General features: G+C 49.3%; 1 protein-coding gene across 1 annotated transcript in view; it reads left to right on the plus strand.

Annotated features, from left to right (window-relative positions):
* The window catches only part of LOC102256959 (chromosome unknown open reading frame, human C9orf91), a 24,127-nt gene extending 6,898 nt beyond the window's left edge, over positions 1-17,229 (plus strand). Inside the window, exons 3-10 of the mRNA XM_005880944.2 lie at positions 2,507-2,692; positions 2,859-2,917; positions 4,300-4,449; positions 5,399-5,635; positions 8,917-9,027; positions 11,160-11,240; positions 12,120-12,308; positions 14,593-17,229. Coding sequence (XP_005881006.1) covers positions 2,507-2,692; positions 2,859-2,917; positions 4,300-4,449; positions 5,399-5,635; positions 8,917-9,027; positions 11,160-11,240; positions 12,120-12,308; positions 14,593-14,772 — 1,193 coding nt within the window. The 3' untranslated portion in view covers positions 14,773-17,229. The remainder of the gene's footprint in view (positions 1-2,506; positions 2,693-2,858; positions 2,918-4,299; positions 4,450-5,398; positions 5,636-8,916; positions 9,028-11,159; positions 11,241-12,119; positions 12,309-14,592) is intronic.
* The last annotated feature ends 571 nt before the right edge of the window (positions 17,230-17,800 follow it).

Genomic DNA, 17,800 nt, shown 5'->3' on the forward strand with positions numbered 1-17,800 from the left:
CATATACACTCGCTCACACACTTCTTTGGTAGCTTTTCAGATCTTTCCCCCTAATCTAGGTGTGCAAACAAGCCTTTCTAAGTGGAGGAATTGCTATTTTCACTTTAAGGAACAGATGAAGGAGATGATTGCCAAGAATCTGGAACTCCTGTTCGGAAGGCAGACAGAGAAACCTCGGGGAGTGTTTGCATTGCTTGGGCAAACATTTGTTCAGTGGCAAAGCGCCTGCCAGGGGAGCAGTTCCCATTCTCTGTGTGGAGTCCAAGCCTCCGTGGGTTCCCCATTCCATGCTGTGTGGTGGAACGGGGAGCTAGTCGGGGCCCCATCCAGCATGCGTGCCTGCATTTTGTGTATTACCTTTTCTCCTCCTCCTTCTCTTTCTTACTTTCACTTCCTCTGGTAACATTGGTCAAGTTCCTTTGTTCGTCTTTCAAAGGCTCCTTTTCTTTTCCTTGTCCACCTCTTAAGGGCCCTTGGAGGAGTAAATGAAATCATGACTTGAAGCCTGGTACATAGTAAAGGCTCACATCCCAGAAGCTATTCTTATTTTACTTTATTATTCTATTTTATCCTTATTTTACTTTATTGTTCTATCCTTATTTTCTTTTTGCCTAGTTTTTCTCATTTGCTTATTATTATTATTTTTAATCCTCATCCCCGAGGATATTTTTTTCATTGACTTTAGAAAGAGTAGGAGGGTGGGAAGAGGATGGGAGGGAGGGCAGGAGAGAGAGGGAGGGAGAGAGAGAGAAAGAGAGAGAGAGAGAGAAAGAGAAAGAGAGAAACACAGAGAGAGAAACATAGATGTGAGAGAAACACTTTGATTGATTGCCTCCTGCATGCACCCCAACCAGGGCAAGATGAACCTGCAACCGAGGTACGTGCCCTTGACCAGGAATTGAACCCGGGACCCTTTGGTTCTTGGGCTGACGCTCTAACCACTGAACCAAACCAAACCAACCATGGTGTTATTATTATTATTTTTTAATCCTCACCCTAGGATATGTTTTTATTGATTTTTAGAGAGAGAAGAAGGGAGAGAGAGGAAGAGAGAGAGAGAGAGAAGCATTGATCAGTTGCCTCCTACATGTGCCCTGACCAGAGATTGAACCCGGAACCTGGGCATGTGCCCTGACTGGGAACTGAACCTGCAACTTTTTTGGGGCATGGGATTATGGTCCAACCAATTGAGCCATCCGGCCAGGGCTCGCTCATTTGCTTATTTTTAAATCTAATTTTATAATTTTATCTTTTTAAAATTTATTTTTAGAGTGCCACCTTAAATCCTTTCTGGTGTGGGAGTGAAAACAAATACAGTTGACCCTTGGACACACGGGTTTGAACTGTGTGGCCCCACGGACATGCTGATTTTTCTCAATAAATACCTGTGCTGTTTTCAATCCGTGGTTGGGAGTTTGCGGATGGGGAAGGCCAACTGTACACCATTTCATGTAAGAGACTTGAACATCGGCAGGTTTTGGTATCTGTGAGGGGTCCTGGAACCAATCCCCCGTAGATACTGAGGGGCAACTTAAGTTACACTTGGAGCCAAAAGTTGCGCTCAGATTTTCACACTGGGAGGGGCTGCCAGTAAGTCCATGTGCGCCTTCTACAGTTGCTATAATGAATTACCGCTGGCATAGTGGCTTGCAGAACATAGGTTACCTCTCCGGGTTCTGCGGGTTAGAAGTCTGCCTTTGGCCTCAGTCAGTGGACGTCCTCACCGTGTCAGCAGAGCTGCATTCCCTCAGGAGGCTCAGGGGAGAAGCTGGTTCCTTGGCTTTCCCAGCTGCTAAGGCTGCCCACATTCCTTGGCTCATGACCCCTTCCCCCATCTTCAAAGCCAGCAGTGCTCTGTCTCTCTGTGCCTTTCTTCCAGTCACATCCCTCCTGACTCTTTTGTCTCCCTCTTCCACTTTTCGGGATCCTTGTAGTTATATTGGGTCCACCCAGATAATCCAGGCCAGTCACCCAATTTACAGTCAGCTGATTAGCAACGTTAAGTCCATCTGCAACCTTAATTCTCCTTTGCCGTGTACATAACACATGCACAGATTCTGGGGAGTGGGGTGGGGATCTCTGGGGCCCATTGTTCTGCCTACCACAGTTGGTTATCTGAGCCTCTGCACCCATTGGGAATGCAGGAGTTGAGCAGTGCTTGAATGAATGTCTACTCCATCATCTCCTCACTGTAGTTTATTGTTGTCTCTGTTGAAACATCTCTTGTGATGGGGAGCTCACTACCTCCCATTCTGTGTGGACAGCTTTCATTTTGGGGAGGTTCTTCCCTACATGGTCTCCCATTGTGTCCTAATGGCCTCCATCCTCCAGCCCCCAGTCCTGCCTCCTCGGGGCTTTCCTGTCAACTCCAGTTCTTCTGTAGGGAGTTGAGAACAGCCACCTGTCCATCCTTGCCATGGGAAGGCTCTAGTGGCCAGAGGAGGTGACAAGTTCATCCACAGTAGTAGTGATTGCTCAGCCAGGTGAAGCTCCTGTCTGCTTTCAGATCTCCGCAATGGCCAGGTCCTTACGGTTCTCCGGATCGACAATACCTGTGCACCCATCTCCTTTGATCTGGGAGCCGCAGAACAGCAGCTGCAAACCTGGGGCATTCAGGTGAGGGCTGATTTGATTACATCCTTACTGTTTTTCCTTCCATCCATCCATCCATCTATCCATCGATCCTTTCATGGCCAGTGATGGCGAACCTTTTGAGCTCGGCGTGTCTGTCCATCGATCCTTTCATCTAGTTATTTACAAAATATTTCATTAAACATGCAGCATATTCTTGATATGGTAAGGGAGAGAAGGGAGATGTGTTAGAACTGTCCTCTCTTCTGCATTATTTCACTTAACAGACGTGCATTTTGGATACCCACTCTGCCAGGCCCGTAGCTGGGCACTAAACACGGGAGAGGTGAATAGGCCCCAGTGCCTGGGCTCACACTGCTCCCAGAGCCCAGTGGGGAGGTGGACATATGTCGGGTGAACCCGACAGTCTGATATTAATGCTGCATGAGAGGACTGTGTAAGGCATGGAAGACGGCCTGCACAGGAGAAAATGAGAAACCTGCCTGGTGTGTGGGCAGTGGTTGTAAAAGCTTCACAGAGGAGCAGCTACTTGATCTGGGATCTTGAGGAAAAGTAGGAGTTTGCTGGGTAGACGGGGGAAGGGCATTTTAGGAGAGGAAACGTTATAGGACTCATTAGCTGAGAATGCAGTACCTTTAAGCATAGTGACTCGAGGTCTAGGCATCACAGATCCATAGCTCTGGATGCAGATCGAGCTCTCCTACTGCCTGTGTGACTTGGGACAGGTGACTTAACCTCTCTGAGCCACAGTGTCATCATCGTGAGGGCAACATTAATACCTGTTACATAGGGTTTTTGTGATGATTAAGTGAAATAATGCCTGAGGAACACGGCACTGTCTCTGGCACAGAGTAAATGTTCAATAAATTGTAGCTGTTGCTGTCATCATTAAGTACCCCAGCTGCGGTGTTCTCCCCCAGCATGGGAGCCTTTCCCTGCGCTTCCCAGGGAGGCTCAGTTATGGATGGGGAAGGTACTCTGCTAATTTTACCCTGCAGATTTTAGAGTTCACGTCTTTAAACGGAATTGCATTATTGTGAAAAACAACATTTTGTTACCCTTAAAGGGAAACTTTCCAAATCGATAGTACTAAGCCCACATCAGCACAACAGCTAGTTTATCTTCCCCCGTTCCCTTCCAGCCTTTGTTGAGAACATTTTTCTTAAACAGTTATCTTCAGATGGGGTTTTCTTCACCCATGGACAGTTTACATACTGTCCTGCTGTGTTCCTACACAGCACCTTCCCTGGTTAAATTCTGTTTTCCTTTTTAAAAAAAAAAACTTTTTTATTGATTTCAGAGAGAGGAAGGGAGAGGCAGAGAGGGTAGAAACATCACTGGTGAGAGAGAATCATTGATCGGCTGCTTCCTGCACGCCCCACACTGGGGATTGAGTCTGCGACCCGGACACGTGCCCTGACCAGGAATCGAACCGTGACCTCCCTCTCCCTCCCAAGCCCCCTGCCCTTTTCTGCTTTATTTAAAATCAGTGCAAGCAGGGATTTGGAGTAACTAGTCTCACCCCATTTTCCTACCTTCACTTATGATCAAGGAACAAGGGCTCATTCTCACAGGCCGCCATCAGTCTCTCACGGGCCCTGGGAGCTCTGTGCATCCAAGGAGGTGGCAGAAGTGTGTCCCCTTGAGTGGAGCTGCCTCTCTAGAGGATTGGCATTCCTGACCTTGCTCTTGCCCCACTTCCCGCAGGTTTTCTATGTGGTGGTGTGGGCCAACATCTACTCCACCAGCCAGATGTTTGCCCTGGGGAACCACTGGGCGGGCGTGCTGCTCGTGACCCTGGCTGCGCTGAGCCTGACGCTGACTCTCATGCTCATCTTCGAGAGACACCAGAGGAAGGTGAGATGTCCGGGGACCCCAGCCACGTCCCCTCTGGAGGGCTGTGCGGGCAGGAGGATCCCCAGTCAGAGTTTTTCCTTTCATCCGCTTCAGTAAATTGCTGTAACCTTGAAATTCACACTGGCCCCTGTGCCCAGTGACTCAAAGAAATTAAGTCACACATGTGATTAAATCCTCTCTGTCTTTCCTGTCGGATCCCTGTGGGTTGTTTCTCTGGAAACAAGCTCTCTTTTGAGAGTCTGGGAGGTGAGAGAGGGCACAGAAGGCCAGTATTTGTGTGGCACTTAAAGGTTACTGAGTCCCGTCACCTCCTCCCCCCATGCTCAGGAGGGCTCTGAGCGAGGAGGGTATTACCGAGGATGAGGTGCCTGAGGCCGAGGGTTGAGGGAGCTGGGTTGGTGCTGGTACATATATACAAACACACACATGCGTACATATATATGACATAGCCAGTATTTGAACCCAGGCACTCTGGTTCAACTCCTCTTAATCACTGCAACTTGTTGCTCCTCTATGGAAAATGGTCAAATACCACTCTTAACCCCTATGTCCTGCTTCTCAGGAAGGAAAAGGGATGGCAACTGGCTTTTATTAACTTTCTAACAAGTGTTATGCTGTTAACATATGTTATCTTCTTAATCCCTATATCCACCCTGTGAAGTTAGTATTATCCCCATTTTACAGATGAGGAAACTGAGGCTCAGAGCGTTGTTATAACTTGTCCAGGCCACATAGCTATTGAAGGATCACGGTGGGTTTCTACCTCAAATTTCTCTCCCTCCCAAGCCCCCTGCCCTTTTCTGCTTTATTTAAAATCAGTGCAAGCAGGGATTTGGAGTAACTAGTCTCACCCCATTTTCCTACCTTCACTTATGATCAAGGAACAAGGGCTCATTCTCACAGGCCGCCATCAGTCTCTCACGGGCCCTGGGAGCTCTGTGCATCCAAGGAGGTGGCAGAAGTGTGTCCCCTTGAGTGGAGCTGCCTCTCTAGAGGATTGGCATTCCTGACCTTGCTCTTGCCCCACTTCCCGCAGGTTTTCTATGTGGTGGTGTGGGCCAACATCTACTCCACCAGCCAGATGTTTGCCCTGGGGAACCACTGGGCGGGCGTGCTGCTGGTGACCCTGGCCGCGCTGAGCCTGACGCTGACTCTCATGCTCATCTTTGAGAGACACCAGAGGAAGGTGAGATGTCTGGGGACCCCAGCCACGTCCCCTCTGGAGGGCTGTGCGGGCAGGAGGATCCCCAGTCAGAGTTTTTCCTTTCATCCGCTTCAGTAAATTGCTGTAACCTTGAAATTCACACTGGCCCCTGTGCCCAGTGACTCAAAGAAATTAAGTCACACATGTGATTAAATCCTCTCTGTCTTTCCTGTCGGATCCCTGTGGGTTGTTTCTCTGGAAACAAGCTCTCTTTTGAGAGTCTGGGAGGTGAGAGAGGGCACAGAAAGCCGTATTTGTGTGGCACTTAGAGGTTACTGAGTCCTGTCACCTCCTCCCCCCATGCTCAGGAGGGCTCTGAGTGAGGAGGGGATTACCGAGGACGAGGTGCCTGAGGCCGAGGGTTGAGGGAGCTGGGTTGGTGCTGGCTCTGTGCTCTGTTGTCAATCACGTCTCATTTAACTCAGCAGCTACTTACTAGGCAGTGAGTGGGTGGTCAGAGTTAGGTAACTTGGCCCGATCCCACTGTGAGTGGCGGAGCGGGGGTTCAAAACCCGAGACCTCTGATTCCCCATCTCATTCACAAAGAGATTGCTCCCTCCCGGCGTTAGTTTGCCCACGGCTGTACTAGGCAGTAAGTGGGTGGTCAGAGTTAGGTAACTTGGCCCGGTCCCACTGTGAGTGGCGGAGCGGGGGTTTAAAACCCGAGACCTCTGATTCCCCATCTCATTCACAAAGGTGACCCTGGCCGCGCTGAGCCTGACGCTGACTCTCATGCTCATCTTTGAGAGACACCAGAGGAAGGTGAGATGTCTGGGGACCCCAGCCACGTCCCCTCTGGAGGGCTGTGCGGGCAGGAGGATCCCCAGTCAGAGTTTTTCCTTTCATCCGCTTCAGTAAATTGCTGTAACCTTGAAATTCACACTGGCCCCTGTGCCCAGTGACTCAAAGAAATTAAGTCACACATGTGATTAAATCCTCTCTGTCTTTCCTGTCGGATCCCTGTGGGTTGTTTCTCTGGAAACAAGCTCTCTTTTGAGAGTCTGGGAGGTGAGAGAGGGCACAGAAAGCCGTATTTGTGTGGCACTTAGAGGTTACTGAGTCCTGTCACCTCCTCCCCCCATGCTCAGGAGGGCTCTGAGTGAGGAGGGGATTACCGAGGACGAGGTGCCTGAGGCCGAGGGTTGAGGGAGCTGGGTTGGTGCTGGCTCTGTGCTCTGTTGTCAATCTCCTTGTCACTCATGACCATGCATATCCCTCTTCCTGACCATTGTCATCTTACTGTTAGTGGCCGACCTGCATTACGTAGCGTCCTTGAGAGCCTCCGCACTTTGTATATACTGCCTGCTTCCCCTTGTTTGGGGCATGAATATCCTTTCTCAAAATCGGAAGGTGTGTGGGGAAGGCAGGTAAGCCCCTGCCGTGTATCCCATACAGAATAATGCACGTTGCGAGGGCATGTGGGAAGGTCCTAAAAATATTTGTGGCGGCCAGCGTGGCACAGTGGAAAACACTGTGTTCTCAATTCAGTATCATCATCGTAATGATATCATTACCTGACATGCATCGAGTGTTTATTCTTCCCAGGGTTCTGTGTGGATGAACTCATTTCATCCTTATTATAATCCTTGCTATGACAGGGAGTTAGTGTCTCCAATTTGGAGATGAGGAGATGGAGGCAGAGACATACCCTTGAGAGCCTCCGCACTTTGTATATACCGCCTGCTTCCCCTTGTTTGGGGCATGAAGATCCTTTCTCAAAATCGGAAGGTCTGTGGGGAAGGCAGGTAAGCCCCTGCCATGTATCCCATACAGAATAATGCATGTTGCGAGGGCATGTGGGAAGGTCCTAAAAATATTTGTTGCAGCCAGCGTGGTGCAGTGGAAAACACTGTGTTCTCAATTCAGTATTATCATTGTAATGATATCATTACCTGCATGAATCGAGTGTTTATTCTTCCCAGGGTTCTGTGTGGATGAACTCATTTCATCCTTATTATAATCCTTGCTATGACAGGGAGTTAGTGTCTCCAATTTGGAGATGAGGAGATGGAGGCAGAGACATAGTGAGTAATTTGTCCAAAATGATGCAGGTAGTGAGAGGTGGAGTCAGGTGATGCAGGTTTCTGAAAGGGTTTCAGTTAACACCAGCCTTGCAAACATTCTAGGCAAAACACAATCACTCCTTGATTTTCATAGTAGTGGCATTCCTGGAAAATTCGCTGTATTTTAAACCTGTTTGAAAACAAACCCACTTTGGGTTTAAATGTAAAGTGGAGTTAGGTTGGCCAGCCAGAGAACGATGAGTAGAACTTTCACCCAGAGGACATTTTTAGTCCAGGTTGGCCAGGAGACGATTCTTCTGTGTGGGATTGTCTCTCATGGGGCATGGCCTCAGTGGGAGGCACGCAGTTAGCATCCCTGGCCCTTGTGCCTAAGGGCCAGCTTTGCCATCCATTCCTGTGGCAGCAGAAAGAGTCTTCTCGCATTTCCGAAAGCTTCCTAAGGGGGTCCCGCTCCTTTGGGAACCATTGTCCTTGAGCTGCTTTCTAATGGCATCTGAAGCCCTGAATGGGGGGGTCTCTTCCCCAAACCAGCACTGTGGACCCTGACACCCTTCTCCCGTCTCCCTAGCCTGCTTAGCTTCTACTTTGTCAACTAAATCTATTCTGTCATTGGTTTGGGTGGGAAAAGGAGACAGAGTTGCAGAGGGCACCCACGCTCCACTGAGGGCCAGGCACTGTGCTAGATGCTTCGGAAAGTAGGTGCCTTATAGACGGAGTAGGTGCTTTACTGACTAGTCCCCCACCCCCATTCTTTCCCCCGTCAGCCCCTTCCAACTCTCCTCCATCCCCCACCATTCCCCCTCCATCCCTCCTTCATTCTCTCTCCCCCTCCATCTCCCCTCCTCCTGCAAATACCTGTGGCACCTGACTGTGTCCCAGGCACTGGCTTAAGTGCTTCACACACACAAACTCAATTCAATCTCAGCACATTCCTAGGAGACAGAGACGGTCTTTTTCTTTGTTCTCCATGCCTGAAGAAAGCAAGACTCAGGGAAGGGACATAACCTGTCCAGGGCCCCACAGCCCGGAAGTAGCAGAGCTGGCCTTCAACTCTGCCTGACACTATTGGATTGTCTCAGCAGCTCCACAATCCCATTTGATAGAGAGGACGTGGATGTGTCTCGAAGAAGAGGACTGTCCATGGTGTCTAGGGGTGGGGTGAGGTGTGGTCATTTCTGGTGCCCGAGGGCTCCCTGGCAGCGTGGAGGTCTGGCCACAGGGCTGGTGTTTGTCTTACAGGCCAACACCAACACAGACCTCAGGCTGGCGGCTGCCAACGGAGCCCTGCTGCAACACCGGGTGCTGCTGGGCGTGACGGACACGGTGGAGGGCTGCCAGAGCGTGATTCAGGTGCGTGTCTCCGAGAGACCTCTCCTTGACGGCCCACTTTTGGGCTGATGGGGAGAGGTGGCCCCAGGTTCTCCCAGTCTGCACAGTGTCTGCCCGGTCTGCTAATAAGACAGTGTAGGCAGCCCTTCCCTTCCTCCCTGCGCCAGTGTTCCTTCCTGGAGACTCTTCTCTGGGTGGTACCCAGCAGCCTGGAACCTCCACGGGGCAGGCTGGAAGGGAAGCTCAGGGACAGTCCAAGCCTCACTCATTCAGCATTTATTCAGCAAACCGTGGGGCCTCCTCTGTGCCAAGCACATGCAAGGCCCCGGGAGAGGCAGGTCAGATCCTGAAGGCATTGTCCTCCTGGCCCGGTTGTTTTCTTTGCCCAAGGACAGTGGGGAGAGCGTAAGTGACTAGTATGAGGTCACCCAGTGGGTCCTGGCTGGGCTCCCCAGGTGGGATTGCTAAATCTATTTAGCACTGCATCTGCCCCTTGCCCGGTGGGAGCACAAGGTGGGCGGGTGGCGGGGACCTGGGAAGAATCTCCTTGTGCGCATCACCTGTTCATCCTGCAAATATTTACTGAGAGCCTAGTGTGTGCCAGGCACTGCTCTAGACACACACAAATCCTTGTGTTTAGGGAGCCTGAGATGGTGTAGAGCAGAGGTGGGCAAACTTTTTGACTCGAGGGCCACAATGGGTTCTTAAACTGGACCGGAGGGCCGAACAAAAGCATGGATGGAGTGTTTGTGTGAACTAATATAAATTCAAAGTAAACATCATTACATAAAAGGGTACGGTCTTTTTTTTTTTAGTTTTATTCATTTCAAACAGGACGGATCCGGCCCGCGGGCCGTAGTTTGCCCACGGCTGGACTAGACCATTTATGGGATCTGTAGAGTGTAAGGGGATCTTGACTGACACCTGGGGGTGAACTCGATGGCATTGTAAGGTGTCTGGCAGTTCAGATATGACATGGAGACTGACATTTCCTTGAACCAGGGGTCCTTTCAGCCTCATTTGTCTCTGAGTCCTCTTTATGGATTGGCACATGGGGTGACTTGGCAAGTGTTAGTTGGAGGCATAGATGGATGAATGACCCATGAACAGACACATCTTTAAAAATAATTGGGTTCTTTCATTTTCAAAGTAGTATCTTGGGATGAGGTGATACATATCTTGGTGTTTTTTTTAAATCATTGGGGTGGGGCAGGGTGGGGTGGGGGATGGAGGTGTCTGGGGTGAGTGATGGGTTGGGGTGGAGATGAAACAAGAGTAGCCATGAAGTGATAATTGTTGAACCAAGATGCTGAGTAGCTGGAAGTTAATGACATCATTTGCTCAACTTTTGCATATGTTTGTAAAATTTCATAAGGAAAAAGAAAAGAAATTAACTTAAAAAAATGTTCCTTGAGGATGAGGCAGTGGGAGAGATTAGTTGGCAAGAGGGGTGTGACCGTGGGTCTCATAGGTCGGTCACTGGGAGGAGGGAGGTCAGGGGTCAGAGGAAGGGGTCAGTGGTTGGAGGTGTGAGACATGGGCTACCAGCTTCTTGCAGAACGTGGGTGAAGTACGGCAGGTGTGGAGCTGGCAAGATGATGTGATGTGTGAACATGGAGGATTTCGGCCTGGCTGAGTTTAATCTGGCTTCCTGGGGACTGTTGAGGCTGTGGCGGAAGGGGGGGTAATGGTGAGGTGAGAGGACTTCGTCCCCTGCTCCCCTCCCCCCAGAACAACCACGTTGATTACCTCTGACCTGACCGTGGGTAGTGGGAGTGACAGCTCTGAAGGGTTTCATTCATTTGCATGTTGGATTCCAGACCGAAGGGCCCCTGAAGATGAAGGCAGTAGCCCTGGATGGATACGTGATGTCCAGGGTGGCTTGGAGTCTATCAGATGCTTAGTGACTGTGAGAGGTGGGGCTGCAGCCTTTTGGGCAGGTGTACACACGGAGCCAGTTTTCTATACGAAGGAGACTTGCTCCTGCGTGGGGACTCTGGGAGAGAGCAGAGTGGCATGTTCCCGCCAGAGGCCAGGATACATCCAGTGGGCCTCCAGCAAGGCGGCAGGAGACAGAAGACCATCTCAGGGATGGAGGGTTCAAGGTCAGGCTGACTTTGAGCCCCAGGGCTCACAGCTTCTTCTTTCCCCAGCTCTGGTTTGTCTACTTTGACCTGGAGAACTGTGTGCAGTTTTTGTCTGAACATGTTCGAGAAATGAAGACTAGCCAAGAGGTAAGATACCTTAAATGAAAAACAAACAGACAAAATAAACCAGGAGACCAGATTGTAGAGTTTGCCTTACCTCCATGTTGGGAAATGTCTACGGAGAAGTTACTTAGAAGGAAGGACACCTGTGTCAAATCAGTGGTGGTTTTACTGAGGGAATGAAGTCTTTGTAACTAAGCACATGGTAAGTAATCTCCTTTTTTAACTATTGGCATTTTCCACATTTCCTATAGTGAGCATATGTTTATTTATAATATAATAATAATGAATGTTAATAATAATAATGAGGATCCTGGTAGAGGAAAGTACCATGCATTTGGGCGGCTTTCACTTGTTCAAAATGCCTGCCCACCGTTTATAAACAAGATCAGGGAACTCTTGCTCTGATTCCACAGATGAGGAAACCGAGGCTCTGAGAAATCCTGTCGCTCTCGGGTGGTCATGGAGCCACTTGGTGACTCCCAGTTTGGGACCTGGCCCTCCTGTCTCTGAGCCCTGGAGTCAGCCTTTCCCTGGGCCCTATGGTCGGTCTTGAAGATAGGATTGTGGGTTAGCCCTGATCCTGGCCCATTGGTTCCTGTATGGCTTTGGGCAAGGCCTTTGAGTTTCAGTTTGCTCATCTGCAACGTACAGGGAAAGTTTTCCCAGGCTGCTTTGAGGAGCAAATGTGAGTATAAGGAAAAGTGCTTTAGAAGCTCTGAAGGACCGTGCTTTTGTGGGGAATGACCTGGTCTCTCCAATGTGGCTCAGTTCCACCTTCTCCCGGCGTCTGAGTCTGTAGAAGGCCCATCCATTCTCTGTGATCTGCAGCTCAGGCAGTGCCTTGACCTCCCACGTGCCACCCAACTTGGGACACCACCCGGGCTCCCTCTGTTTCCTTTGCAGTCCTTGCTGAGACGCAGGTTGAGCCAGCTCTGCGTTGTCATGGAGACTGGGGTGAGCCCCACGACGATGGCGGAGGGGCCTGAGAACCTGCTGGAGGAAGCTCCCCTCCTGCCCAGCAGTTCCCGTCCCACAGAGTGGCCACTCATGCAGTCTGAGCTTCACCAGCTCGTTCCGGAGGCTGAGCCGGAGGTAATGGGCCCCCCGGGGCAGATGGGCCACCTTCTCCCCTGGGATATTTGCATAGACTCCGAGTGGGGACCTCAAGTTGTACATTCCGAGGAATATGGCTTTCCTCAGTTGGTAGAGACCATACAGGTCTAGCCTACTAGTTTTGAATATTTTTTTCCTCACCCCCAGCACTTCAGAAAATAGTTTATAGGAGTTATTTGTTACTCACTGGGTTTCTCCCCCATTTTTAATATCTTGGACATTCTTTTTGGCAGTTTCACTGGATGTGTAGTTGTGTGTTGATGGATCATAGATTGCCTATAACAGTGGTCGGCAAACTGCGGCTCTTTGGCCCCTTGAGTGTGGCTCTTCCACAAAATACCGACTTCTGTGCATGGGCCACGAAGTTTCAATCGCACTGTACGTGCGTGCCTGCACGTGGTATTTTGTGTAAGAGCCACACTCAAGGGGCCAAAGAGCCGCATGTGGCTCGCAAGCCGCAGTTTGCCGACAACTATCCTAATCCTGAACGTGTTGATGAATATTTGGATCATTTTTAAATCTTTTTACCAATCTATCTACATGTTTTGCAGTTAGATATTTAAATCTTAGCCGGTGTTGCTCACTGGATAGAGCATCAGCCCTCGGACTGAAGGGTCCTGAGTTTGATTCCAGTCAAGGGCACCCACCTTGGTTGTAGGCTCCATCCCCAGTCCTGGTTGGGTGCGTGTGGGAAGTAACCAACCGATGTATCTCTCTCACATCAATGTTTCTCTCTCTCTGCCTCTCCCCCTCCCTTCCACTCTCTCTAAAAATCAATGGAAAAATATCCTCTGGTGAGGATTAACAAAAACATTTAAAAAAAAATTAAATCTTATATTCATCTCTGTTGAATTCCAGTTGCTCCAGCCCAAGAGTTCTGTTGGTCTTGCTAAGCTGTCTGCTGGGTTTGACCAGTGCTGGTAGACCAGAAATCTGATACTGTGTTTGTGGCTCATGCTGTCCTCTTCTCACTATGAGGATACACCCACTGTCTGGGAGACATGCAGTGAGGAGTGAGCTCAGGCATGGTGTGTGCAGGGAAGTGGGGGGCTTGCAAATAGGACCATTAGGAAAGAAAAAGATAAATATATTAATCTCTTTACTTGAACCTCATGGTCTTTTTAAAAATAGTTATTTTAAAAAATATATTTTTATTGATTTGAGAGGAAGGGAGAGGGAGAGAGAGATAGAAACATGAATGATGAGAGAGAATCATTGGCTGCCTCCTGCACGCCCCATACTTGGGATCAAGCCTGCAACCCAGGCATGTGCCCTTACCGGGAATCGAACTGTGACCTCCTGGTTCATAGGTTGACACTCAACCACTGAGCCACACCAGTCGGGCCCCATGGACTTTTTTTTAAAAGCACACGAAAGATGGATAATATCACGTACTCTATTGTGGCATGCATGTCTCGGTTTATGTGAAATAGTCTATTAAATGTGATGGGTCTTTAAATTATATTTTCAAATTCATTCAAATCAATAGTAGTACAATTTCCTGCTGAGAATATCAAATCTCAGTGTGTATGCACATGTTTGTGAAGTAGCTGCCCTTATAACTTAGCGAGAAAAAATATAATCGATGCCCACGTCTTAGCATGAGCCAGGCGTCGTATTTCAGTAGGAAATCCGTGCCTGTGAAAGACGGAGAAATAGTTATAATGACCTCTTACATTTCGACAGCTTTTTGTTTTATCATGCATAAAATTCTTTAGCATGCTTTCTGAGGTATGGATTAATTTTTCTTCCCCGATGGATGACTTCTAAGAAGTCAGCTGATGTGCGCAAGGTCACAGAGCAAGGGAGAATGTGGCAAAGCCAAGGGCCGAAGCCAGAGGGTATTCTGTTCCTGTCCACCCCCATTCACTCGTGATTTTCTTCAGTGTGTTTCCTTGACCTCATGCATTTTACAGGCTCATAGACATTGGAAACTGGAAGCAGTGTGAGTGTATGTGATTGGCTGGGATAAATCAGGGCTAAATTCTCTAGCACTTTGAGGCTCCGTTGTTTTTGTGTGTATATTCTAATCGCCTGTCAGCAGTTAGGTTACCCACTTCAGAGATAAGGAAACTGAGGCTGCAGTTGCAGAGCTGGGGTTCCAGACCAGACCATGCATTTTCCAAGAGCCCCAGACGAGGGCCTGGCCAGGTTCTTCCCAGGGAGCATCCCTGCCGGCCCAGGGGTGTGAGGACCGCTTGGCTTCCCCACGTGCACGAGCTGTGTCTTCGTGGCCCTCACTCTGCTTCCCTGCCTCTTCCAGGAAATGGCCCAGCAGCTTCTGGCAGTGTTTGGCGGGTACTACATCCGGCTCCTGGTGACCTCCCAGCTCCCCCAGGCAGTGGGGACACGACACACAGACTCTCCAAGGGTTCCGTGCCCCTGCCAACTCATAGAAGCCCACATCCTGGGCACGGGGTGCTGCCCGTTCCTGGCCAGGTGACCTAGGCACAAAGGTACTCATCCTCCTCCAGGACTGAAGGCGAGAAGTCAGGGAGGCCTCAGGAGCCCAAGGTGGCCCATGGTGAGCCCTAGGCGAGGAGAGAAGCATCTGGGGACACTCTGAAGGGTGTGTCACATCAGCAATGGGGTGTCGTGCTCACTCCAGGACCCTGCACAGAAGTGACTGTTGACATCCCCTGGTGACTCCAGGCCTTTTCAGCTGCTCCCACCTGCAAGCTACTCTCCGGGATGCTTGGAACTGTGGGCCTGGAGGGAAGGGTCGCTCTGCCATCCCGTTCACTGTCTGAACAGCCCAGCAAATGTGAAGACGACCATCAACATTTGGTCTCTGATGATGCCCCCATCTCCACCCTCTCACGTCAGATGGGGAAACAGAGGCCCTGGGAGGATGCTGCTCTGTGTGGCCCTGCCTCGGGCCTCTAGGATGACAAGGCTGCCTCTTCCCAATCTGAAAAAAAGAAGTCGATTCTTTGAATGTTCTCCTTCTTTAAGTTTTCTCCTGTATTTAAGGAAAAACAGTGGTACCTCTGCTTGTTGTCTGCCAGTACACAGGCTACCAGGAGACAGAGGAAACAAAGAAACAGCACGTAACTGCTAGTGGGGCTATTTGGAGAAGTCCCGTTTTGAGGACTTATTTCGCTCAAAGGCCTGTGTGCTTGTGGCTGTGGTTTTATGCTGCAGGTGGAGAGCAACGCCCGGTTTCCTGGCCCTGGCCCTGTCCTGGAGGAAGCATCCACTGTCACTCGTGGGTCCCATGAAGAGCTGAGCCTTCATTTGCAGTTTGGCCTCACCTCCCACGAAGTAAAAAGTTTCATAAGTTGAAACGTTTTGCTGGACTGACATACCTATGCCATAGTAGCTGTTGGCTCCTATGCATGCTTCAAAGCCCCGCCTTTCTTACCCCACTTTTAGGAAGCTTTCCAACACAGCCATGCCTGCTACTGTTTGCCTCCTTTTAAATTCTTGATGTAGCTGCTGCCTTTACTGATGTTTTATTTTATTGATTCTATTTTCCTGTGCACATGCATATTTTCCTAGCTAGACTATAAGTTCCTCAAGGAAAAATACCACACTTGATCTTTTGTGAATGGCCTGGTCCTGCTAAGGGGTAATTGCTTTGTCATCTCCATAGTAGCTTTTGCAAGTAGTTTTTTGTGAGATGAAATGATGCGGTTGGTACAGACCTGGGTTCTGGTCCTGAACTGCCACTTCTAGCTGTGTAACTTTTGGCTGGTCCTCAGTTTACCCATCTATGTAAAGGGTAGATTCCATAACTCTTAATGGCCCCTCCAAAGCCAAAGTTCTGGAAATGTCCTTTTTTTTTTTCTCCATTATGGCCCTTTGTCTGTCTGACTTCTTTGCCTTTATGTACATGTAGAAAGGTTCTAGAGCAGTGGCCACCAACCTTTCGGACCTCACGGACCACCAGTGGTCCGCGGACCACCGGTTGGCAACCGCTGCTCTAGAGCCCCATATGGATGAGGTGTCCCAGACCCGATGCACCTTTGGACAGAACACTGGCCTCGCTAGCAGGAGACCTGGATTCTCATTCCAGATCGGCTGCTTCCTAGCGGCGTGACCTTGGCTAGGTCACAACCTCCCCGAGTGTCATTTCCCTCCTTTATAGATGGATCTGGTGAACATGAAATGTAATAACATGGGTGACTTGCCGTGCAAGAGATGAGTCTAACTCTTGCTTTCTCTGGGCCAGAGGAGAGAAATCGTGTGTAGAGCAGCCCTTGGAAATGGCTGTGTTAGGCATTTCTCTTTAGCCAGCTTTTAGGGCAGCTTTGCTCAATGAGAATTATTCATGAAGGTGATTATTACTCTCTTTGTCACCTGCCACAGAGGAAGTGTGGGCTGTGAATGTGATCAGTAGAAGCCCGTACTTATCATCCAAGCATAAAATCCTGGTAAGTATAATAACAATAAAAATGTGTGGAAAATGACAAAACAGCAGTTTTCCCATGTTAGGGCTTAAAGGGTCCTTGCGTGTCCTTCCCTGCCTTTCCTCCGTTTCTAACGGTCTCCCCTGCCGGGTGGGGCGTTCAGCTGTGCCCACGAGGTACATGCTCAGCTTTCTCATTGAGGAAATTCTGTCATCTCTGTCTTGCCCACTTCACAGGGCTGCTGGGAAGATCAGGTTCCACAAATGAACGTGCACCCTAAGTTTGAAGGCCCTGTGTTCATGGCAGCCTTGGCGATGGGGAAGGTGGGACAGTGTCTGAAGTGGGTGCTTGGGTTCTAGAGTCACACTGATTCCAATCTGAGTTCTCCCCACCCTTAGGTCTCACTCCTCCCGTGTGGAATGGGGATAGGAGTACCTACCTGGCAGGTTATTGTGAAGATCACATGACATAAAAAAATGTCAAGTGCTTGCAGCTTTGAGTTGCAAGCTTGAGAAAGAGCTCAATAAATGGTTGCTATTTTTCTTAAATCTCTCACTGTCTTGTATATGGTAGGTGCCCAATGTATGTGTTTGTTGATGTAGTAGGCTATTAACAGTTTATGTTTATTCAGTCTACATCAGACCTCAGTCACTCCAGCACCGTGGGGTATATTTATGTGAATAAAGTCAAATCTTTCTTTTTGTTTTTAATGCTCTTATGTCAGGCCAAACCTTATTTTTTTAAAAAAATACATTTTTATTGATTTCAGAGAGGAAGGGAGAGGGAGAGAGAGATAGAAACATCAGTGATGACAGAGAATCATTGATTGGCTACCTCCTGCACACCCCACACAGGGGGATCGTGCCCACAACCTGGGCATGTGCCCTGACCGGGAATGGAACCGTGACCTCCTGGTTTGTAGGTCGATGCTCAACCACTGAGCCACGCTAGCTAGGCAGATTTCTTTGTATTTATCCTACTTGGGGTTCATAGCACATCTTAAATCTGTGACACAATATCTTTCGTCAAAGCTTCTACCCTCTTCTCTCTCGTATGTGTGTTAAGACCTTTTCACTGTATCTTCCCAGACTGTGTTTTCCCTTCTTTTGGTTCCTCATG

This window comes from Myotis brandtii, unplaced genomic scaffold (assembly GCF_000412655.1).
Source record: "Myotis brandtii unplaced genomic scaffold, ASM41265v1 scaffold658, whole genome shotgun sequence".
In the NCBI taxonomy this organism is placed as follows: domain Eukaryota; kingdom Metazoa; phylum Chordata; class Mammalia; order Chiroptera; family Vespertilionidae; genus Myotis; species Myotis brandtii.